The sequence below is a fragment of the Ambystoma mexicanum genome, chromosome 13, assembly GCF_040938575.1.
Source record: "Ambystoma mexicanum isolate Mex_15411 chromosome 13, UKY_AmexF1_1, whole genome shotgun sequence".
NCBI classification, from domain to species: domain Eukaryota; kingdom Metazoa; phylum Chordata; class Amphibia; order Caudata; family Ambystomatidae; genus Ambystoma; species Ambystoma mexicanum.
In genome coordinates, this window is record NC_090938.1 from 203,108,771 (window position 1) to 203,134,824 (window position 26,054).

Genomic DNA, 26,054 nt, shown 5'->3' on the forward strand with positions numbered 1-26,054 from the left:
AATGTGCATTGGGTTACTGGGGAGGGTCCTGGGTCGCAGAGGTAGCTGGGATGTGTTGGGAAGCAGTGGAAGGGGGGCAGGAGGTAGTAATGGAACAATTAGTGATTGGTGAGATGTTCTTTGTAGTGGTGGGTCTTCATGTCCATGTCCATATTGACACGTAGGCTGTATGGGCTAGTCTTCTCTGCATTGAGAACTTGTTCCAGAGTCATGAGTTTTATTTCAGGGTTTCCCCTCACTACTCCCCTTCCCAGTTATTTACTACCTGTTCCCCACACCCCCTACACCTTATACCCTTTTACCCACCCCCCATATTTTCCAATTAGTTTTTCTGATGAGAAATCAGCAGAAATAAACTCTTCGAAAAAAAACCCTGGTGTTGAATGAGCGTTGTACCAGACAGAGAAGCAGTAATGAGGCCCTCCCGACCTGTTTCAAATAGAGCTGAGCGTAGCATCGTAGCTTCTCCAGCCTGGATCCCACAGAAAAAGGCAGGAGATGGACTCACTCTGGAAGGCCGTTTTTCGGAGAAACACTTGCCCTGCAGATCTTCCATTGAGTAGGGATTATAGTCTGTCTTCTGTTTCCATGACGTGGTGGAATGAGAAGACAGACTAATACTAATGTGTCTCCATCGAAAGCTGTACTTGAGACTGATGTGTGTTTCAGTGTTTCTGCACCAGTGCTGATAACTGTGTGATGGAGTGGCAGTAAACTAAAGATAACTGGCTCGGGGTCTGTTACATCGGCGTTACGCATACTCCTCTGGTAAAACTCCTGGCAATATTTGGGTGGCACAAAAAGAGTTAAGTCTCCTTTCACTGTGGTATGCAGTAGCAAAGTGCCCCTTCCTCACACACCTGATGCCACTATTCATTATGATTGATTTCACACCAGATTCAAAGCACAGAGAGAAACTAAGAGTGGAAAAGGCCACTTTTGCATACTGGAGAAAACCCACTTCTTAGTTTTAATTGTATAAGGACAAGCTGATAATAACGTCATGAATCGGAGAAAGGCAGACCAAAGTTGGCAAGTGGATCCACGACATGATCCCCCCACACCCAGTCCTGCCTGTTCAACCTTCAGCACTATGCAAGTCCTGGTGTGGACGGTCATAATTCAAATGAAGGAATTTGCCAGAAGTTCCAGACTACAAGTGCTGTTTGTTAAAATTCCAGGAGTGGGTAAAAGAATATTTTTGTAATATGTTATGTTATGTTATGTTAATGTAATTTGTAGAGCGCATCATTCACCCGGAGGTATCTTGGCGCTAGAGAGGAAAAGACTGCCTTTTTGCCGAAATAAAGGGGAACCTAAGCCCTAAAAGAGACATGTTTTAAGTGCTCTCTTGAACTGCTGGTGATTTGACACATTCTTTACTGTCCCAGGCAAGTCCTTCCACATTTGGGCGGCGACGACCGAAAAGGCACATCCTCCGTTACATGATCTGCGAAACGTAGGGACCAAAAGAACTAACCATGTGGTTAGTGGATAGGTATTGGAATATGACTCAACCAAGTGCCCGCATAGCTGCTAAATGCCCCTCATCACATGCCGCGACTGGCACATTTTCTCCTGGCTCTTTGACCAAGAACCAATTATATTCTGGAACTTGCAGTTTCTACGTCATTATAGCTCTGAGGATACTAAGCACTGTTGGTTCAAACGACAGAACTAATCAAAGGTGTGACACGGGACATGCAGCTATTTAGCATGGGAGATTGGCATTTGGCTTGGGGGATGTGGGTCAAAGGCAGTCTCCTCCCAAAGTTCTCCAACGATTGTCTTTTTTCCCAATGTTGTATCTACCCAGAGGGATGTGGTTAGTATGAGTAAGTGCTTGGTAAAGTGTTGGAACGTTATAAGGAATCTTGGCGCTGCCAGGACAGAAAGTGCCAGTAGAAAGAGAGGAAGTCAGCTAGCACAGGAATGTGTACCTTGGACTTTATAGAAAGTTAAAACTCGTGCGAATAATCGCAGGAAGAGAGTTTTGAAGATGAGGCGGCAGAACTATGGTAGGATGACCAAGCGAGTTCTAGCAGAGGGAAGAGGGTAAATAGGTGGTACAGTATAGTGACAGGCCTTTAAATGAGGTTCTGTGCTGCACTAGAAGCCAGGTTAGACTAATGAGCATGGCGAACACCAGAGGCTTTGCTAGAGGAGTTAGGGGGGCTATAGCCCTGGGTTTTTTGGTTATAGCCCCGGATAGAAGCACAGGGGCTACAACCAAAAGGCTAGCTAGCCCCCAGTCCCGACAGTACCGACATTAGCTTAGCCCCGGATCTTTTCCACACCTAGCAACACCCCTGGCGGACACAATGGTACGCAATCCCCAGAGCCAATAGAACACTGATACTCTGAATAATCTGGAGATGCCATGCTGGAAAATTGGGAAAGCTTAAATGCCGGGCATTCCAATAGTTACACTGAGAGGACATTAAACCAGAGACCAGTCTAGCTCTGAGGCATAAGAACTTGGTTCGGTATCACACTGTTTTTCCGAAGTAAATTATAATGTGGTAATTTACTTGAACAAAATTACTTCAATGGGCAGGGGGGGTACATATGTATATTAGTGTAAGAGGTATAGGTAGGGTGGGAGAATTTGGGGGTGGTAGTGTTGGGTAATGGGGCTATGCCCCCATTAAAAAAAAAACGGGGGAAGTAATTTGCAGTAGTTTTGTTGAAGTTAATTACGATATTGTAATTTATTTTGGCAAAACAACATAGAACCCTTTGTTCATAGCATACAAATAATTACTAGCTACCTCATTCACCTGCAACAACTGATCACTTTCAAAGAGAAGCCCTAATTAGGTACAAGGAATGCAGAGTTTGGTTTTGGAGCCCCCTTACGGGCCCACAAGTGAGCACCCCAAATATCCATGCTGTCCCCTACAAGCAGCACTTTGGTTTTATAAGTGCTACGCTTTAGCCAATGACGAGCCTTTGATTCTTCATAGCCCGCATACTCGCTACTAACGATAGGTGATGGACGCTGGTCCAACAGGAGCAAGGTCTGGGTGTCATCACCATCTGAATAGAACTGAAAGTCTTAGCCGTGGTGAGTTGGCCCATCGGACAGAGGCGCAGATGAAAAAAGAGGGGACAGAGCTGAACCCTGGGGGGCCACTGCAGAGCCGGAGGAGTGATGGGGCAACCAAGGAAAGGTGGACAGGGTCAGTGATTGGGTGTGTCTCGTTAGGAAAGACCTACACCAGGAGAGTACTGTCCCCCCAATACCCGCCTCAGCCTTCTTGTCTAGGAGAGTGGTCTGGTCCACAGTGGCAAAGGTTGGTGTCAAGGTTCTGGCACCACACCAGAGGCTAGGCCACAGTCACCCTGGGCTCAAACAAGCAGACATTATGTGCCCCTGGTGGGGCAAAACTCTCCTTGAAAGTGATGGGCAGGGCTTGTTTCATCATGAAAAAGGTCACAGAGCAGTGGCTGCAGCAAACTCAAGGAGGTTGGCGATGGCTGGGAAGCGAGACAGTCCTCACATTGGCAAGAACCATGGGGTGCAACTTCGACTTATATTTAGAAGTGTGTTCGATTTAAGTGGATTAGGAACAGTCTTGACTAGGGTGTTCTTACTTTGCAACACCAGCGTTTAGACCATTGGTACAGAAACAATGTAAGATTTTTAACAGGAATTCGGGCTGGAAAGGAGGAGGCACCTGATCTTGGGAAGGAGAAGGAAAGTGACCCACTGGGCTCACTTGCAAAGTAGCGACGCTACAGGAGTGACTTACACACATGGGAAGCTAAATTGCGTAATGGTCGCCCCCGTGGAGTCCTTCGTCGGTGCCCAGGCCTCAGTGTCTGTAAAGGGGTGGGGAATTCCCTCATAGTAGTCGCGCGCTGGCACAGAGTTGGCACGCACACAGCCTAGCAGAAATGTGGTTTGTTTAACCACGTTCGGAACATCTGTGGGTGGGAGCCAGCGAGGCCTTTTATCAAACCAAAGTGGGTAATTATAGAGCTGTAATGATGTGTTAATAGAGGATTAGCGCATGGTTGCGGATGTGTGCCACCCCATCTGTCCCTGGGTGCAGTTTTCTATGGTCGATTTTCCCTGCAGTCGAGGCCTTCATCTGCCCTGTGCCTGGGATCCAGGCCTCCCTTCCTCCTCTTCAGACCATTAGCAACTCCTAACAAACCGGCGCCGAGGGGTGGGGGGACAGGGGGGAATTCTCTCTCGTACTATATACTGTGTCTGATGCCTTCAACAGTTTCATTTATGTTCCTTTGTAGAGCGCTCACTGCATAACGTAACGGCTTCTTGGCTCTTCACAGACCTACTTTCCTTTAAACCCTGATTTCCCCTTTTATGAATTATTCTTCTCTGGTACTTATAGTCCGATTGCTTTATTTGGTTTGAGCAAACTACAACTCCCAAAATGCACGTTTGTAAAATTAAAGCTCAGGACTGCGAGTAGCCTATTAGCATCACACGGAGGAACATGGATCCTCATTCCAACTGAAGCAGTGTATCATTGCTTTTCCACAAGAGGCAGAGATCTTTAGTTCTTGCTCATCTGTGATGCCCCCCCCCCCACCATCCCGAGCAGAGCCCCTGGCCCCCCATCTGTCACTAAACATCAATGAAGTCTGCGACCCTCAGCCTGCACTGACTGAACCCTTACTGCCCTCTACCCGTGCAGCACTGATATCACCCCATGGACCTTCCTAACATTTGCAGCTACTTATCTCTGATATTATTCGAGGGCGATGACCCTCAGTCCTTGTCTGCTGTGTCCGCGCTGCACTGATCTCACCCCGTGGCTCCTCTGTCCTTCTCCTCTGCTTCACTGATCTCAAACCAGGGGCGTAGACCCCCAGTCTTTCTGCACACACCAATACCCATCCAGAGGGAGTTTCCCAGCATCCACCCATCACCAACGCCACAGTGGGGGCAAAGAATCCGTGTGCTTTACTTGTTGTACACAAGTGAATGCCCTCCTGTGCCCACTGTCCTCCGGTATCATTGCTACATGGCTGCTAGCAGCATGGGCCCATCTGGTCATTTTATTTATTTATTTAAGTGTCTTGTTTCGTGCCCATGAAATCGACTGTGCACTGCAAGGCGCATTCATGGCAAGTTCTAGGTTGCTACGGGGCCAAGAGTCTCCCTTGTCTTCCTCAAGGCTGGTCTAGCTAAAGTTTGGGGCTCAGAGGGGAAATGTCTAATTGAAAATGCACCTGTCTAAATCTCCCTCCCCACGTGACCTGTGCCAATCTCACCTGCTGTCAATTCAAGCCTGACATGATTTCCGCCCCTCTTTTTTTCCCTGCAGGATCCGCCCCCAGCTCTCGAAGGAGAAGATCGAGGGGTGCCACATCTGCACCTCGGTGACCCCCGGGGAGCCGCAGGTGCTTCTGGGCAAGGACAAGGCCTTCACCTACGACTTTGTCTTCGACCTGGAGTCGGAGCAGGAGCAAGTGTACGGCAGCTGTGTGCAGAAGCTGATCGAGGGCTGCTTTGAGGGCTACAATGCCACCGTGCTGGCGTACGGGCAGGTAAGGGGGCATGGGAGGTATCTGGGGGGATATTGCTTGGAGCTTTGCCACCCGTGGTGAAAGTCTGCATCCCCTCGTCTGACATTTTCTGCTCTTAGAGCCCGTTTCTATGTTTATGGATTAGAACCAACCATTTTGCAGGAGCAGGCAGTAGGGTCTGTGCATAGGGCCTGGCCAGTAAAGATCTCTGTGCCGGAACCTGATATGATATGATAGGTTATTTATAATGCAAAACGCGGTCCCGGGGATCGAACCTGTGTTGCTCCGTGTCATCTTACTTCCAAGGTGAGCACATTGCTGCTAAGCTATCCTCCCGAGACATTGCATAACAACCCAAACAATGCCAATCTGACACATTAATTTGGGTGCTGGCTGGACCACACAGGTGCCTTTCACAATCGGTTATCATATAACTGAAGAGGTGATATACACTACCAGGGTTTTTACATAGCACTTCCTGCCTGATTTCATCCGCTTCTAAGCACTATAATAGTTTATGATTTTACTACCCAACCTAATGGTTCTCAATTCATCGACCTCAGAAGGATGAAGGGTGGAGTCGGCCCTGCCAGGATTCGAACCTGAGATTGTAGGCGACAAGCTGATATCCGAGGGGGTTGATTAACTTAAAGAGCTATCTTTTGGGATATTACTCCATCGTGCAGCTTGCAGAAAAGACACATGACCGCAGCATGTGATTGATTACTACAGGAAGTGTGCCTGTTTTTTTTTTCTGAGTGCTGCTGTCAGCTGCAGTTAGGTGGAAGACATTGCGAGCCTCTCCAATTGAGGACGCACTGACACTTCACTTTGCATGCTCCGACTTTAGAGGATTGAAGGCAGAGGGACATTTTTATTTTCATTTGAAGAGCCTAAATGAATTGCTTCTTGGCGCTTTAAACATATTCTGGCAGTGGTCTCTGGCCTTGTCACATTAGAACAGCTGCACCTGTAAATTTGACCTGAAAGACGCCAGGGGCCCGGTTATTGTTCATTCGTGCACGTGCACTGTACGCATGCACAATTGCTTTGGTGCCAGTGCATTGTCGGTTGTAGTGCACTACTGCAATCGTGCATGCACAAAAAGTGTGTGTGCTTGTGCACATGCATGGTAATCTGGCCCTGAATTGTGTCCCCTGCTCAGAACATGAGCATTCTGGTTTCTGTTGTTTAGAAGATGACCACAACTTTGCGAACAAGAAGTAGTGTGTGCCTTGTTGAGATTGTTTTGTGCGTTCCATTGTGGGGGAGGGAGGAGAGTGTAATGGGTTTTGGGTTAAGCAATGAGTCAGTGCTTGGCATGTTTCTCGGGTTCACCATTTGAAAACTATTGTGAACCTTCGTGTACGTCAAGGGATGATATTAACAAAAGAGGGAGTGTCCTGTCAGCCAGAGGAACGGTGCACAAAAGCAAACAGGCAGTGCCTAATCTTGCACGGATCATGCCTCTATGGCACGAGCATGCATTGTATCTTCGTTGCTACCAGGGGTGCTGATTCCGCTGCGGTAGTACCTCCAGCTTCTGGCCCTAAACCGGAGGATTCCCCTCCAGCAATTTATCTACAGATAAATCCTCCCCCTTACTGCCAAACCCATAAGTTTGGGAGTGTGGTAAAAGTGTTAGGAATTCCATTACCACCTAAAAAAGGGGCAAGAGAAGTGCAGTCAGATTTTTACCGCATCACAGACTCCGAATGAGTCCCTGTGAATTTTATCATGATTTGAATTCTGCAATGTGTTTATATATAAGCACACAGCTAAGAAAATAGGGGGCACACCATGACCATGTATTTCGATTCACTTCCCCCAAAGTTTGAATATCTAAAAAGTCAGCATGGACGTGGTGACAGAGCAGTCACCTAGCTCTCCCATACAGTCGCCTAGCTCTCCCGTACTGTCACCTAGCTCTCCTGTACAGTCGCCTAGCTCTCCCGTACTGTCACCTAGCTCTCCCATACAGTCACCTAGCTCTCCCATACAGTCGCCTAGCTCTCCCATACAGTCGCCTAGCTCTCCCGTACTGTCACCTAGCTCTCCCATACAGTCGCCTAGCTCTCCCGTACTGTCACCTAGCTCTCCCGTACTGTCACCTAGCTCTCCCGTACTGTCACCTAGCTCTCCCATACAGTCGCCTAGCTCTCCCGTACTGTCACCTAGCTCTCCTGTACAGTCGGGCTGTTTCAAAACGTAACACCAATCTGACAGTCATTTCCAGCCCATCTGAAATGATTGTCTTGTCGAAGTCCCGCTCCAGCTCAGTTTGTGCTTCATACAAAACAAACAACACGTTTGGCAATTGGCACCCCCTGCCATCTCTGCAGACACGCATCTAAGAGGCCAATAACCGAAGTGGCATGACTCAGGTGGACCGCTTTGTGAAGCACAACTGGCCCCGGCAGCTTCTAGTACCCTTGAGTGTTCAACTTTCATGTGCACAAAAATACACTACACAGAGTTAACGTTTTGACTCTGAATGCGTCGTTTTTAACAACTTCCTATGCAAGGATGTTAGAAATGCCCTCACTGTGAAAGATGAGGAACCCCCGCAACCCCCTTTTTCTAACTGGCATGCAGCAAACACATTGGATACACACGGTTTACAATGAAACTGCAGGTGCACAAACGGATGCTGAACACACCAGACACAATGTTCCAATGACACGCAGGCACATTGTGCGCCCACACAAACAAACAGTGTAACAAACTCACAGAATACAGCATTATTTGCTGAGGCAACGTGGGTTTGCAGAAGCGCATGCACGGAGGCTGTTTCAAGGTCAGCACGCCTGATGACACAGGGCGCAAGATCACAGGGTGTGTCTGCTCGGATAGGTTAGGGTGCAGACTCCAGGACCTCATTCACTCATGGCTACAGTTCAGGGCCACTGGGGTGATCAGACGACTCCATTCCCACAGGATCCACATGTCAAGTCATGGACTTTTATTGTTTTACATAAATGCATTATAGGGTTTGTAGTCTTGGTAAATTTCAATTAAAAAGGTTGCGCTCTGCACCGATACACATAGGAAAACGCAAATACACATGACACAGTTGACTACACTCCACGCTCATCTCACCAGTGGATACATCCGGTTTTAGGGGGTCACAGTAGAGAACATCTTTTTTCTTTTTTGTGATCGATTTGTAATATATTGTTTTTTTCATGTATTGCCTGCAGATTTGTGTCTATCTACGGAGCAACAGCACCGCACACTAAAGGCTAAAACCTTAAAAGACCCAACATTTCCTAAACAGTTGTGCTCAGGGTCACACATATTACATTACGAATGGCAATCTGTATAACTAATTGTGCCACATTCCAAGAGAATTACCTGGTTGTAATTGTCACAGGTCCGTCCTGCTTCCCACAATACCAGTGCTCATCTAGCTCCCTCACAACGTCTCTGGCATTCCAGGCACTATTCCAGGCACTCGGCACTTGGACACAAATAATGCACAAGGCCAGAAGTTGGGTGAAAAGCGCTGTAATGTTAACACACACCATGCTCTGGAGGGCTGCATTCGTCTCTGCCCCTCCCAGGCCTGGCTCATACTTATGTTCAATGCAAAAGCTACATATTATTCTCCTCCCATTAGCCGTATGTATCATAACAACAGGTCATTTCGCAGAAGAGGGGGAATAAAGTACATTTCGTAACATCAGATTTTCTTGGCATGGCAGCCTCTGAGCAGCCTAGCCTTGGGACTTGAGTCAGCAGCTTCAGAACTGTGTACTTCTCGAGGAGGGAGGGCTGTTCTCATGCCCATCTCCGAGGCCTGCAGCATTCCACAGATGAGCTGCTGTTCTCTGCGACATCGCTTTCATGGCTGTTAGTTGTTAGGCCAGTCCTTTGGCAAGGCCAGTCCATTCGTATCCGATGCATCTCAAAGAAACCAAAAGAGAGTGCAGAATCAGAAATGTACTATGTAACAGTAATAGTCCGAGTTATTAAGTCAAAGTTATACAAGGTTCTTTAATGATGGCTGACGGGCGTTACCAGCTTGCAATTTGGCGAGGAAGAGGGCCCTATTGCTATTGGAAAATCCCACCGAATGAGGGCAGATTGTTCTATTTAAAACAAGAAAAAGTTAAAGGGAAAAGATTAGAATGTTGGACCAGAAGGCTTTAACAAGCCATTATTGCCCTCTGCCATTGCATTGACTGCAGTGGAACTGGTAACATTCCAATGTTATTATACAGGGAGGATATTGCCGTCTCACCTAATTTAGCAGCTTCTTTCGCTACCCCAGCAAGTCTTATTTATTTATTGTGCTTTTGTAAGGTGCTTATACATCAAGTAAATTGTGTTTCAAAGAGGAAACATGGGAATGAAAAGCAAATATAATGATGAAAGAGAGAGGCGGTCCTATTAGGCCTTGTGAGCATTCAGAACTTGCAAGTGCAGAGGGAGAGAGAGAGAGGGATGGGGTGGTAAGTACTAAGAGTAACACAGATGGAGGGAAGTGCTAGGGAGTACATTGCAAGCAGATTTTAAGTGACTGGCAGAGATCACTTGGTAAGAGTGGTCGGCTGCCAATAACTAAGTGCAGGCCTGGGATAGCATAGGCCAGTGGGTGCCAAGGCAAGTGCTTGCAGTGGGCAGAGGCTGAAGCCGATTGGGAGTGGGCGGCCAGGATCCAAGTGGAAAAAGAAGTGCCCTGGTCACCAATCTCAGCGACTGTGGGGATTGCCAAAGAGGGAGAGGGGGGAAGGAGGAGATGAAAAGGGAAGTCTTAAGGAGCTTCCGGAATTTGAATATGTCCAGCTCAAGATGTCGAGGAAGGGGGAGGCTGTTCCATAGGAGGGAGCCTGCTGAGGAAAGAGATCGGCCACCAGCTCACTATTTCCTAAGTTCTTGACACATAGAGATCTAGAGAGCACCAATCTAGAGAGCGAGCCACCCCAGCCCCCTCATCCCCTTACAGGGGATGGTGGTATTCCCTGAGAGCTTTTAGGGATGTGAGCTCTGTGCAGTGGTATGAGTAAATACGTGGTTCTTTAGAGATGAGGTCCCTGCCTTTGCGTTTGCTTGAATAGACCAGTTTACCTCACCTATTGTAGAATATTGACCTGAGACAGGGCAAGACAACTTCATGGACGGTGGACAGGGCAGGATGCCACTGATAGAAACCACTCACAATTTGCCTCACATAAAACAATAACCAGAACATTTATTTTGTTACAGACTGGCTCTCATGTGAATAAAAAAACACCACAATTTATGAACAAACCCTCAGTAGTCAGCATGACATTCATTCCACAAAGCAACAAAGTTGTCAATTGAAATACCCAAGCCAACACTTCTTTACCAAGCAACTTCCTGTGGCTAACCTTCCATTGTTTTTGCTCTAGCTCCTCTTGGCTATTACAGCATTTGTTCAGCCTTTTACAGTTCAGTCTGAAATATACAAACCAATCATCAAGGGTCGACTCAATCAAAGAGGAGAACGCCCATTGCTTGACCTGCACACACAGTTTGTGATCTTGCTGAGCTGGCCAACTCTGGCAGGTTTCCCGGTAACGGGCAGTGCCAGCGGGGTTCAACTTATGTGCAACTCTGAGGTGGCAGCGAGGAACACATTAGAATACAAACCAAATTGCAATGGGCCCACAGTAGGGGTTGGTTTAATTATTAGTATTATTATTATTCTTATTGTATTTATTGAGAGTGGACCTTGCTTCGAGAAGAAACGGAGCGCTTTACAGAGGTGTACAACAATACGGATACACAACGGAGCGTTTCAGAGTGGCGAATGTGAAAAGTGCCGCATGCGGAAGTCTGCCTCTGGAGGATATAGGGTAGCTCCCATGGAATACTTTCATCCAATCGAAAAACTCCACACTTGGAAGGAAAGCCCAGAGCGCTATGGATCCATTTAAAACTCTTCTACGAGCGCAAATGATGGCCTGTCCGGGACGGCCTAGTGGTTGTTAGAGCCTGCATTTTGCACATTGATCATCTAATGAGTAGAAAACTTGCTCTAATGTGTTTTAGAGTCTTACTTTATATGCACCAACATGAACCTTTGGCTTCTGGAGATGGTTGGGAGTCCTGTTTTTTTGTCTTTGCATTATGGAACTTAGAATCTTAAGGGGGAAATGCAAGAATGCAAGTCCCAGAATGTCCACTAAATAAATAAATAACATAACTGGACTACCAGCTTCCAAATAAAGTTGAGGCATTACTTGGCATCCATGTGAATGCTATCGTGCCTGCAAACACTGTGCCTGGCCTACAAAGTGAAGAACTCAGAGTTCCCAACTGAAATTCCAAGATAAATGTTCCTGTCGCCCTCTTGGAGACTCTCTTCCCATCACAGAAGAGTTCATTTTTCCCAAGCGAATAAGACCTGGATCCCTGTTGCAGCAGATCCCCCCCAGGTGAAGCCAAGCCCACTCTTTCTTTATTCTGCCCTGGGCTTCCCCTTTGGGGCAACATGAGCAAGCACAGTCATGCAGGTTTTTCTGCAGCTGCTGTCAGGAGGCTGGGTCAACACAGGCCGGGCAGGGATGCACCTCAGTTGGCATTTGTGTGTATCGCCAGACGCCCTCATGGCCTAAGATCTCTCAGGAGCAGGCAAGTACTCCACCAAGCTTAAGTCCTCCTTGAATGCCTGAGAATCCTTTCTCGGATTGTAAAAATAAAAGACTTGCGGATAGGTGCCCGGATCCCTGGTCTGAGAGGGGTCCCCTTGACCTCAGGTTTGGGCCGAGGAGTACGTACCCCGCCTATATCTGGAGGAATTCTGGGCAATTGTACTGTGTGAAGTCCTGCAAGCACACCTGGAACCAAGGCATCTGAAAGCTGAGCATCACTGGGCGATATTCGGCCCTCGGTTCCTGTCCTGATTCCCTCCCATAGTCCCTAGCAATGAGTCTGAGGAGTAGCAACTCCATGTGCCTTTGTGGGAAAGGCCACGACTCTTCCTCCCTATTCCGGAAAGTGTAAACACCAAAGAGTGTCTTGATCGCTGGTCATGACGTGTTAGTTGTTCTGCAGGTTCGTCTGTCTGACAGCTATGCATCTTCATCACACGAGCACTTCACCCAAAGTGCCATCGACCTGCCACCGTAGAGCTCGTCCCAATGGCTGTGGCTCACAGTGGCCACTAGTGCCGCCACTCCATCACCCTCAGGTGTGGAATAAGGTCCTAACGTCCTAACCGTCTTCCACTGTGGCCACGGGAGCTTGCACATCCTTGAAAGCATTGGGTTGCTTAGGCTCTGTGTAGGCCACTTCTCCAAGAACATTGTAGGATATCTAGAGAGCAGCTCTCACTCTCTTGTCAATGTTATATGTGGATCCTGCAACTTATGAGGCAACCCCTGTTTTGGCAGGAACATTTCTGAATAATGTCTAGATTTTATATAGCGCTACAAACCCACAGGTAATCTAAGTGCTGAAATAACAGTTGATATTATCACCCCACTGTGTCATACTCAATTTATCGACCTCAGAAAGATAAAAGGCTGAGTTGGCCCTGCTGGAATTCAAACCCGCATCATCAGGCTGTGCACAGATGTCAGAAAGAGCACTTGGTCCGCAGTGCTATCTAACCGGCTAAAGAGAGATTCCACCAGGAAGTCACCCAGGAGCTTCTCTTCAAATCCTGGAAATGTACAGGATCAGTACTGTGGAGCTGTTGTTGTTCTGTTCTCGCAGCAGGGTCGCCCTGAAACCAGCATCAACCTCTCTTTTGCCATCTGGTCATTTCTGCTGTAGGCTTCTCCCCCTTTGAAAGAATGAACTGGGAACTGGTGCATCCAGTGTGCTCAGGTCGGTCGTTCGGTCAGCAGCCACCCTTTCAATAACCTATATGCAGAGATAATTTCAAAATGTGCCCCAGTCCATCTCCTGTGGTTCATGCCTGAGTGGACTTCTGGTTGATATGCATGCATGTCTCCTGTGGTTCATGCCTGAGTGGACTTCTGGTTGATATGCATGCATGTCTCCTGTGGTTCATGCCTGAGTGAACGTCTGGGTGATATGAATGCATGTCTCCTGGAGGATCACCACTAGGGGAGTGTCTGTCTCTGCAGGAATGGCCCAGTGAGAGGCATAGGAGCAAGAGGTGACACAGGAGGGGCACAGCAGGAGGGCCACCACTGGGGCTTGCCTGACACCTATTTGGTGGAGTCTTGGTATGTGAAGAATGTCTTCTGTCATACCCACTACTTGCCCACTCTTCATGGGTAGGAGATGTTGACTGTGACTATGTAACTCTGCTATGGTTCATTTTGTTCACCTTGGTAACTAGACGCAAGTATATTGTATCATGTTGTGCTTGTCATTTGTATAGCGCCAGTTTTACCATTATTATAGTTTCAATGTGCTGTTAGTGGGAGTGCCCTCTGGGGACCGAAGTACAGAGTGTTGCCTGGCCTGCTGGCACTCTCATTCCCTGCAGGTGTGACTGCTCATACTCTGTCTGGTTAGTGGCAGATTATTTAAATATTTAAACACCAAGGAGATGATCTTACAACCAGTCCTCTGCTTGACTGGCATCCAATGAAGTGATCACCGCAGAGTGGAGATGGAGGGTATGTCCAAGGTGCCTTGAAAACAAGACAAACTGCTGCATTTTGAGCCCTCTGAAGGTGGCTGATTTGTCTGACCAGGATACCAGAACCGTTCCCGTAGTCTAGGTTTGAATTGACCATTGCCCTACTACAGTTGCCTGGTCTGCCGAAGATATACATGGGAGGGCCTGTCGTGGAAGACTTAAGGATTAGAAAATAGATTGTACTGTAACTCCCACTTGTAGATTTCAACCTACATTTGATTGCCATAGGCACCCTAGGTTTTTGACCTTGCACAACAATATTATTGGTGTCCCAAAAATGCCTGGTAGGGTTGGACTGCAGGTAGAATCGCACAAAAGATGTTTAGGCCCAAGTAAAATGAGCTCCGTTTTGTTGGGTTTAATTGGAACCTGTGCATTGTCATCCACCAACCCACCTCCTCAGTACAATGCACAACCTTGTGTAAAGATTCGGTCGACTTGCTCCCTCTCATTTATACCTGAGAGTCATCTGCATAGGAATGGTATCCCAGGTCATATTTCCTGAAAATGGCCATCAGAAGCTGCATGTATATGTTGAATAGTAATGGGGACAAAGAGGAGCCCTGGGGGACACCACAACCCATAGCGAGAGTGTCAGACAGATAGTTTGCAATTGTAACACGTTGATGGCGACTGGACAAAAAAGTTCAAAACCATTTAAATGCATGAGCTGAGACGCCAGCGACCCCACAATAAAATGTTAGGGTCCACCGTGTCAATTGCTGCTGAAAGATCAAGCATCACCAGCAAGGTAAGATCGTCTTCATCAGCAATTTGTAGGATGTCGTCTGACACAGCTATGAAAGAAGTTGTTGTACCATCAAACGGCTGAAAACCCGATTGAAAGATGTCCAGCACTGCTGACTTTTCCACAGAGTAACTACTTCCTCCAGAATTTTGGCCGGCCATGGTAGACCGGCGACTGGGCAGTAGTTCTGTAATCCTTGGGGGAGGAGGTGTTGCTCCCAAAACCCTTCTCCATTGGTGGAGTTTAAACAACTTCTCAGTGAAAGTGAGGTTGGGGGTGACTGTCTCGAGGAGTGGAGACCCTTCAGATAGGAGGACTGTGCTGAGGAAGATGGATGAAGGGGTAATGCTACTTTGCCGGCCTCATCGGGGCTCATGTCTGCACCAGCCATTCGCTTCCTTTATTCCTCTGAGCTTCACAATGCATCGAGTAATTTGGTGGCAATGTTACCATAGGGGCAGACCTCAGTGGTTAACGCTATAGTAGGCCAGCCCAAGCCTTTCATGAGGGCCATGGCATGAGTTGAGGGCCGTTACCACTGAGGTCAACGCTAGCAGATCGGGCTGATATCCAGAGTGTTAATAGTTTTTTAAAAAATGTTATTTTTTATGTGACATTGGCAGCACTTGTCATGTAGTGCCATTCACCTATAAAAACAACCTACACACAAAGTTGTCCGTCGGGGAAACAAAAAGGGGGCACAGTCCATTTTCTGTTTGCACATGTAATATTATTGATTATTTGAATTACGGTTCCTATGCATCTTTAAATTATCCTATGCCTGTAAATATATCCATCATAATATATGCCAAACATACGTTTTTTATTCTTGAATGTACTGCATTACCTGTTTTCCAGCGCCCAGATACCCCCGGGTTCGGCGCGCTCTGTAAATGTTAAATAAATAAATAAATACAATGGTAGCCAGAGAGTGGACAGAGCACGGTGCAGTAGTGTGATAGAGAAGCACAGGAGCTAAGCAGGGGGAATCAGGGGGGGGCTTACTGCACAGAGGACTGCGGGCCTTGGGGGCTCGCGGTGGTGAAAACAGAAAATGGCAGCTCTGGGAGCGGCATGGTAGGCAGCCAGCGAGGAATGGAATGCAGGCCAGTACTGTCGCTGCAAGAGCGTGTTCCCATCCTCCTGATTGGCTGTCACCACTCTCCTAGGTGCTGTTACAATATATATAGTGAAATAAACCCTATCCTTTGTTTTTATTTATGGAAGGCTACATTCATAAACTCTGGAACTCAATAATTCGAATACTTTTATTCAGGCTTTTTGTCACGTCACATTTTCAATTGCTGCTTTCGAAAGGTTCCCCTTCAAGATGTCCACACGCCTCATGAAGGGTCTTCACAGATACGACCACATCACCCCAGCCATCATTGGCCCTCACTGGCTCCCACTGCATGCACCATCACTTCAAGTCTTGCTGCATCATCTGTAAGGCAGTTGCCCTCAAGTCACCCAGCTACCACATGGAGAAACTGTGCACCTCCAGGGGACAGCGCACCACCAGAAGCTAGGACACGTGCAGACTTAAAATCCACCGCTGCAAAAAGGAAAGGACCAGAAAACAAGCCTTCTCTGCCTACGCCCCAGACTATGGAACCTCCTCCCCATCAGCATTAGATTCACTCCTACAATTCAGGAAAGAGCTCAAGACCCACCTCTTCAAGGAGTCTCTCCTCAACCCCTAGGCCATCACTTAACCGCCCGCCGCGCCACCTGACTCGCTAGACGCCGCCACCCTGTACAGCTGCACTGCTCCTTTGTGCCCCTCTGTAACTAACCCCCCCACTCTACATGTGTTCTGTTCTTACCTCAGATAAGTGCTCTGTTATGCATCTTTACTGTTGTTTACCTCTGTAAAGCGCTCAGTGGCTTCTCGAAGTTAGGTCTACGCTCAATAAATACCACGATAATAATAATTAGATTAACTGTTGCTCTTGTTTTCTTAATTTTGTCAGAATTCTTCCCATAGTCTATTCCAGATATTCATCATACGTCTTTAAAATATCTTGCTGCACCCGCCCTATTTATTGTGTGCCATAAATTCATTAATTTGTATTGTTGGTCCAATTTTTTCCACCATGATCTATTCTAGTATGCAGGTGTGCTTCCATCTAGTGGACAGTAGTGGAACTTTTGTCAAGCATATAGGACACTTCATACTTTAATGCTATACCTGTAGTGCAAACATTTTGGGAGATGAGTTTGATAATCTGCAAGAAAGTGGGCAGAGACTGGAAGAGGAGCTTTCTGCTGCCTAGGGCGATTTTTTACTGCAGTGCCATAACGTGTACTAAGTCCCGTACCACCTATCAATGTACTTTTGTAACTGACTGTTACTCTATACCTATGTTTAAGCGTGAGCCTACTGTAACAGCGCCACGATGCCTCAGGGCAGTTCTGCGCGCTTTATAAATTCAAATAAATAAAAAAGTCTGCCATACCGCGGGAATTAAAGACCAAGGACTCCTCAGCAATAGGCTGATTGAAGATGTCTTTTGATCTTCACACCCACTTCCAGAAAATGTCCTGCCCCTGCGATCTGTGGAGTGATACCCCAAGTTCGAGGCGGGTGGAGGCACCATGGTGGAGAACGGCATCTTCCAACGTTTTTGAGAGGGCGGGCACCGCTCCTCTCTGTGTTTAAAGAATTTAAAAGAAATGACCAATTTCTTTCACCCTGTGCCGCCGCAAGGATTCAAACCCGGGCCGTCGCTGTGTAAGCAAGAGACTTAACTACAAGACTCGAGATCACGGAAACGCGAGGCAGTAAAATATCACGCGTTGACACCATGATATACAGGACTCTTAGATCTTAAAGGTGTGCACGTTTTATAATTACCCAGCAATGCAATAGAAACATGGGTTCCATTGGAAAATGTTTATTTGTCCGGTGTGCTTTATCCAACCGTGAAAGACAAGTTGAATGCCATTTACACATTTAATTTAAGAAAATATTAACTTCCTGTGATGTCACTTCCTAGGTGCGTCATACTCCCCCCACCTTTGTTAGGACTCAAGCCCTGTCAGTTATAACATGAACATGTTGTAAGAGTAGTGTCGTCTTCAGACATTATATTTAGGGTGTCACAAATAAGTCCTTAGACCAAGGCTGTTAGGACACATTTGCTTGGAATGATTGCTGCTAACATTTAAGCATTTTGTCTTAAAAGTGCATAACCGCAGCTTTTAGTGACGTTTTCATTTGGGGGGACTTACTTTATGCATTAATATGACACCTATTACTATAATGCTTTGAAGTAGGAGGAACTTGTCATGACATAATTATGAATCTGTTGTTATCAATGCTATATTTTATATCATTTCATATGTGTATTTTCAATTGCAAAGTTGATCAAAGCACACACTGCAATGCAGGTGGATAGCTCAGCAAGTTAATTGCTCATATGTCAGTCTGAACTTCCCAAGTTCAAATCTCAGCATGTTTGATGTCGATAAATGGCACCCAATTACAGCTGGTACTAACTACACCAGTTGTTATAGCTCTTAGAAGCAGGAGAAATCAGGCATAAAGCGTTTTACAGACCATGTGATGTAATATCACCTATTCTGGCTGTACACTGGGAGCATCCAAGCCAGTGTGACATCAACACATGGCATATTGTGGCTGCACACATTGACAGTTCACAGCAACATAAAACAATCAAGATCACTCAAGAAGCAGCTCTGGATCTGAGGCATCCAGTCCGTCTGTCCTGTGAAGCCAAACCCGACTCTCCAGCTGTATCATTGTGAATATTGCACATTAGAAAGGCCAACACACACATGAAGGGAGGAAGTCTTCTAGCAGGGCCTATTGTGCTTGAAATGCCATACCACAGCGGACGTTCATTGTGATGGGAAGGGCTAAAGTGGACAAAACACCCAATAATCACAATGTGATGTTTCTCACAGGTCTGTGTTGTAAATGTGCCAGCGCTGGCCTTCCTCCTGCTCACTGCAGTGGCACCAGAGGGAAGACCAGGTACCACTAAAAGGGAGGCCAACACGCCAGACCCCTCCTTAGAGATGCCACTGTAGTAGTGTACGGTCATACACGCTTCTAAGGGAACAGAACCACTTCCTTGCATGGCAATGTAGCTTCACAACTAATACTGGGAGGACATAGTGCGAGACATAGTGGGGAGACCACACATGCTTTGTTGCCTTGACTGTTCCCTACTTTAGTGCATGTTGCAGTCCCTTACAGTGGGGAGGTGGGGGTGTTTACATGTTTTGTTAATCGAGGGTGCTTAGAGCAAAGGTTCCAGAGGTTAATATGAAAATTAAGCAACTCATTTCTAATTTGGGTATAACTTCTAAATATATAAATTAGCCAAACACTGAATTTATTGGAGTATTCTTTTTATAAAATTTGACTTAAGCTACCGCTCCGGCATCGGTGGGTGTACAGAACAGGTAATGGCCGACCGGCCCAAGCCTAGGTAGGCCCAACCTAAGATAGGGCCTCTGTGAGGGCTGATAGCCATGTATGCTAGTTGGAAAGGGGTGATACCTATTCAGACCCAGGGGCTTCCACTGGGGTGCAAATAGTTTTCATGTTTCTTTTTTTGGTCCCGGATATGGGCTGTGCGCATATTGCGTGATCCCAACATCCCATCAAAAAATAATTATGGCCGTTGCCTTAGTCAATAGAAAAGGGATCAAGTGCCTTTTCTATTTCTATAGTGATGGCTCAACCGGGAAGTGTCACGGAAGCCTTAGCTGAGAGATTGAGGCCAGGAAGTAAGGGGGGGGGGTGGAGGGTTGGGGATGATGGAAGGCTTAGGGAGGGTGGAGCATGGGACCTGGCAGAGGGGCCAAGGGCCGAGGTGACACCAAAAAATGGCGGCACCCGGGCTAGAGGCTCAGGAGGCTGGTGAGACAATAGCAGTATTCGCATGAGTTTCCAGCGGTTACATGGGATCTTATCAAGAAAAAAAAACAAAGAATTAAGCCAACCTCTGATCCCCAGGCCTAACAAATGACCCTTCACTGCCCACCCTACCCCCACATCACCAGAAAGAAGGATGGAGACGAGATGACTGTGTTGAAAGATATATTCATGTAATGTAAAGAACATATTGAGTAAACAGATAATATTAGACGGTCCATTTCATTGCATGCATATATTATAGACTGAAGTATGTTCATACCGTTTTTGGAACATGATTCGTTAAACTTAAAGGTACAGGTCATGTTAAACTGTGCAGTTACATTGCATGCATATTTGGTTCTCTGAGGCCTGGTCCTTTCAAGTGAAAAGCACAACATATAGATGACAAACCATCAGCTGGCATAGTGTGTTATATCCTCCACACTGACAGAGATGATCCCCACACTGACAGAGATGATCTCCACACTGACAGAGATGATCCCCACACTGACAGAGTTGATCCCCGCACTGGCAGAGAGATCTCCACACTGGCAGAGATGATCCCCACACTGGCAGAGTTGATCCCCACACTGGCAGAGATGATCTCCACACTGGCAGAGATGATCTCCACACTGACAGAGATGATCCCCACACTGACAGAGATGATCTCCACACTGGCAGAGTTGATCACCACACTGGCAGAGATGATCCCCACACTGACAGAGATGATCTCCACACTGACAGAGATGATCCCCACACTGGCAGAGATGATCTCCACACTGACAGAGATGATCTCCACACTGGCAGAGATGATCTCCACACTGACAGATGATCCCCACACTGACAGAGATGATCTCCACACTGACAGATGATCAGAACTGCTAAAGCCATGAACACTAGTTCCTGTCTCTTGGATTTCAAGCATTGTACATTTTGCCATGTCACTGAATGTGTATGGTGCCTGCTGGGATGCTGCACACCTGTTGCATGTATTTAAGCAGGCCACGCCTGTTGTTTCCTTCCTAACAGAATTGATTTCAGGAAGGCCACAGAGCTTGCAGAAGTAGAGGCAGGAGGCTCATCATAGAACTTCTCAGGGACCACAAAGGGCGTAATTGTGCTCTAAAAACCTCAGCGCTGAGATGATTTGCTCCATGCACCCGCAGTCTAGTCCCTCCGCCACTCTCCTAACCTGGTCAGCGTGCATGCGTCCACGCCCCTCCAGGCCTTCTTCGGGCACTAATGACCTGCGTTTCTGTGTCCTTTCAGACGGGCTCCGGCAAGACCTACACCATGGGCACTGGATTCGATATGAATTTGGCTCCAGAGCAGGAAGGCATCATCCCGCGAGCCATCACCCACCTCTTCAGCGGAATCAGGGAGCGCCAGCGCCTGGCGCGCGAGCAGGGCGTGGCGGCACCAGAGTTTAAAGTCAGCGCCCAGTTCCTTGAGGTAAGAGAAGATGTAGGGGGAATTACCCACTTTTGCTGAATTGAATTCGTAGAATTTCTTTGGCCATATTTTGTACCACTTTCTTTTACCACAAACATGAAGATGGTAAGTTGGGGTAAGGTATATAGAAGGTGGGGCGAGGGGAGGTTGCCCCCCGTATTGTGCAGTTACAAAGTGGTAAAATCTGTAAAACAAATTCAGCAAAAGTGTCGCTCAGCCAGGGCATCTCTGCCATGACCTACTGCAGCCTCCAAAATACTAAGGCGGGGGTCTGCAACCTTTGGCTCTCCAGATGTTTTGCTCTACAGCTCCCATCAGCCCTACCCAGCATAGTCAATGACATGTCATATTGGGAGTTGTAGTTCTAAACATCTGGAGAGCCACTGGTTGCAGACCCCTGCCCTAAGGCATCCACCCCCAGATGCCTTAGGGTTTGGGGCGCTATACAAATTGCATAAATAAATAAATAAATAAATAAATAAATAAATAAATAAATAAATAAATATATGGTTATGCCAACTGCTCAAGCTGTCATGATCAAAGGCACTGTTTTAATCCGAACCTGTGTAAGGAGATCCATGCTATCAAAGGATCCTCCGGGCCTTGGTAACCCACTGTGGATGCAACAGCTTTCAATCGACAAATTGGGTGACATTGCTTTTAATGCAGAGCACTGCAGGATTCAGGCTGAAATCGCAGCAAAGCATCCTTCCATCCAGTGAAGCCAAGCGCCCATGTACTGTCCAGTTGGGTGATAATAACACTCCTTATTGGCGTGGTGCGAGACAGTTCAGTTTGGAGGGCCCCCTATATGAAGTGAGATTATTGTAGCACTTGTGATACATTTAATTTGGGAAGGTTACCAAGTGAGTGCATAATGAAAGGTGTTGCAGGTGGGGATATGATATGATATTTTATTTATATCGCGCTCATACACAAGTATTTCAGAGCGCGATGAGGCAAAGGAGGGGCACATGGGAGAACAAAACAACGATCTTACTAGGCCCAGTGACATTGAGAACGCGCCTGTGCATGGGAAGGGAAAAAGGGGGAAAAGTGCATGGAAGGGGGAAATTGGAAAGTGCGGAACAGCGGAAAAACAGATAAATAATAATAAATAAAATAAATAAGGCGGTAAATAGTGTTAGTGCAGCCAGCAAGTGGCAGTGCTGAGTTTAGCCGACAGGGTAAAACTGACAAGTGCAGAAGAAAAGCGGGGTGGGAGACTTTATGGTTACGGATGCAGACCCCAGTGCAAGGGGTGGCCCGGAGGCAGTACAGGAGGGTGGCAGGGTGAGCATGTACCTGGGCTCGGGGGACAGAGAATGGCTGCTTGTAGATGCGTTGCACTCACAAGGACACCCGGGTGCAGCAGTCTTTTTGATACCCTGTATCATCCGGAGATGTTCCCTCGATGAAACAGGTGCCACAGAGTAGAGTTTAATTCATAGGCGTGAACCCTTTTGCAGTGTTGATTAGGAGGCCATATACATATCGAAAAGATGTGTATACAGAGTTTTTCTTCAAAGGACAACTCATTAGGAGATTGCTCAGTTTTGCACCGCAAACAAATGTCATTGGGGGTCATCCTGAGTTTGCCGGATATCCTGTTACTGCCTCCTTACCGCCTAGGAACTCCTCCATATTCTGAGATGGTGTTATTCCCCATTTTGGAGTTTGGCAGAATTGCCGCCAGCGGTAAGTCAGCCATTTCCTGGAGGTAGACTGGCAGAAATAACTCCAGCCAAGAGTTGTAGGTTTTTCCTCCACTTTGCCTCCAGAGTCCAAATTTAGGGATGTGGTAAAAGTGGCCATAATTACAATATGTCACATTTGTACCCCTCCCACCTCCCTCAGAAGGACCCCATGTATCTTTTGGGGGGATTGCATTTTTCCACCTTGCAGCTGCACATCATATTGATGTCACTGGCCCTCGTTTGTGTAGCTCCATTGAAGGTCACCAAGTTGATGTGAGTCTGAGCCTCAATGAGATGGGGTGGGGGCAGTCTGGAAGGGGCTTTCTTCCTTTTCTGTGGGAATAATTCTGTTCATATCTGTATGCATGGGATTTACAAAGTGCAAATCTATCTGGGAAGGAACTGAGAACTGCACATAGGAGGCACACCTGGGGTGATCGGTGATGGGGTAGAAGAGGGGAGCGCCTCTGAGCGAGAACAATTAATGATTACAAGGAGCGATCAGCGATTGGTGAGATGTACCCTGAAGAGTAGGGGGACTTCAGCTACTTCCTGAAGTGTGGGACAGGGGAGGCAGTCTAATCGCCCAGCGGGTTACTCGCGTTTTGCTCACCAGAGAGGTGCTCCTTCCCAGTGATTGTGCAGAGCTCGCTGTTTTACGGTCTTTTTACCCAGCCTCCTCTAGCGCATTCAAGAGGTTCAGTCATTGAAGATCACTGATGCAATGTCGATTGACGTATCATTTTTGTTATATCACAATACAGACTTGGCCCTGATGACAGACTGCGGTCCGAAACGTATTGGACTCATTTATATCCTTTAACATATGAAGTACATGTGAGTGAAGGACAAAATCACGTTTGCTGCAGGAGTGTGTCACCTGCTGCCCCACGGATATCGGCCAATTAGATACCCCGCGCCACCACCCCCTGCAAGTAGTGCTACACGGTGTAGGAAAATCGCTTCCTGATCAGCTTGTCGTTCCGGCACCTGACGAGAGATGCACAGCTGGACGTAAGGGCCCGAAAGCGGAGCGAGCGCAAATGTGAATCCATACCCCTTTCTTTTGTATTAATTGGAACATTCGAAAGTGAACAGTATACTGGCGCGAATTGATTCTTTGATTAAGGATTATTGCAATTTAATATCGCCCATTGAGAGTCGTCAGTCACGAGATTGCTGTTGAAGCATTCACCTGTTCGGTAGGCGCTTGACCCACCAGAACTGATCACACATATAGTGGTGATGTTCTAAATTGCAGCAGTATCAAGGAAACGTTATTTCTGCAATATAATTTTGGGAAACGAACGAAGATCGTTGTTATACAAGAGTGTTTCTGACAAGCTACCCCTGAAGAAGTTCCCTCAACTATCTAAGTGGTGTAGGGGAATGAAACATGTTGGGCATAAGCGAGCTGCAGTTCGAGCAGCTGGATTAATAAACAATTAGGTGGTAACTGTGCTAGAGTTCAGTGGCATTCACATTATTGAGACCCAGCATGCAGCAGAGTGACGCATATTTTCTAAGTGTCATATTCAAACTGGTTGAAGTGTGTCAGCATAAAGCATTTTTCGATGCAGTTTTTAACATTCAATTAAATGTCATAATAGTGTCTATGATTGCAGGAGTCACTGTAAAGTCAAGTCAGTTTTGTTGTTTAATGTTAGCATGTGCCACACTTAGATGGAATTCTAAACTTTAGCCTGCGTCACATCTAGATAGTATTTCTAGATAGTATTGTAAACACTGTATTCTTTTTGTGTCAAGTGCTTTGTGCAGGCAAACACAAAGGCTGGCACTACACATTGCACTGTTTGTATCATGTGCTTACGCTACACAGCAGACTAGACACACAATGCAAAGTGGATGTAACACAATACCGTGAAGTTGTTTGGTTTGATCTGCGTTTATATAGTGATGAACACTGAGCTTGGGGTTGGAGAGGGCTGGCAATGACCCGCCAACGGGAGACAGGTAGGTCGAAGTGCAGAAAGTCTCAGAGGGCTTAGAGCTGTTACTGGCCCTGTGTGCCCCCGAATGCTGTGTTTATCGCTATTACCACACTGACCAAACCTCAAAGGTGCTTATACTTTTTTCCTTAGGGAAGTTGGTGCTGCAATTTGTGCACATGCACTATTTCCCTAAAAAAAAAAAAACAGAAAAAAAAACTGCAAACAAGTGTGGCTGGTATGGAGATTTTAAATGGATGGTGTCCCTTTACTATGTCTATTCCTGCGAGGCTGGAAGAAAGAACCAAGGTCACATGACAAAGGTCAGAAGATAAGTGGGCTGGAGTGGTATGCGTGGGACTCCAGGCTGGAGAGGCTGCAGTTGAGGCAAAGTGCCCTGAGGAACCGGATGAGGGTAAGAACAATGGCTGACCTGTTGAGATGGTACTTGAGGCTGGGCGAGAGAGCATTGCTAGTTACTGCCGGATTCCGTCTGTGTTCCCTGATTCACAAGTGCCTCGCCCAAGGTGCTGGCTTTTGTGTAGGCTAGGGTCAAGACCATAGTGGTATTAACTGGCTATCGATGGTAGCAGCTGCAAAATGGTGCAAGTACCTGGGCATATAAGAACAGTGCCTTGCAAATTCCTAATACTTATAGGCAAGCCAAAACTGTTGGCTCTTCCAATGCTGGTTTTTAACAGGACTTCAATGAAGGACATGCGGAGTGCTTATAAATCGAGTAGACAAAGGCAGATCTGGTTAAGACATTTCTATTACACCAAAAGTGTGTTTACAGCTCCAGTTAAGTAGTTAACTCTCAGAACACTCCTTGGGAAAAGAAAAAAAAACACTGGCAGGCACTTTGAGCACAAATCTTGATGATAAAGCTTGATAAAGCTAGCTCAAAGAGATCCCAGGAGGATGTCTTTTGGGTGGGAGGGGCAGGAAGTGGTTGGTAATGGCTATAGGGTTTAGCATTGCCATGGCCAGTTAATGGGTGGGTAAATTACCAAACAACCACCTGTAAGCTATATGTCCCTCCTCATATGCCATTTCACTCCATCTGTACTGTAATGCAATAGTTTTGGCTTATAGGTGGTGCTTTGGCGCCACCTAATACCCCAAACTAAAATGACATCACTTGATAAAATATATAAACAGAGAAGATGCTTATTCAGGGTGAAATATGACCGCACGAAGAAGAGTGTTTAGAACCCTATGACTAAAT

General features: G+C 46.8%; 1 protein-coding gene across 3 annotated transcripts in view; it reads left to right on the forward strand.

The window, feature by feature from the left end:
- The window catches only part of KIF21B (kinesin family member 21B), a 414,008-nt gene that overhangs the window by 157,963 nt on the left and 229,991 nt on the right, over nucleotides 1–26,054 (forward strand). For all 3 annotated transcript variants that reach the window (XR_011282930.1, XR_011282931.1, XM_069633645.1), the window contains exons 2-3: nucleotides 5,301–5,523; nucleotides 20,998–21,180. Coding sequence is in view for 1 of the 3 variants with exons in the window: in XM_069633645.1 (XP_069489746.1) it covers nucleotides 5,301–5,523; nucleotides 20,998–21,180 (406 nt within the window). In the remaining 2 variants the exon portion in view is untranslated. The remainder of the gene's footprint in view (nucleotides 1–5,300; nucleotides 5,524–20,997; nucleotides 21,181–26,054) is intronic.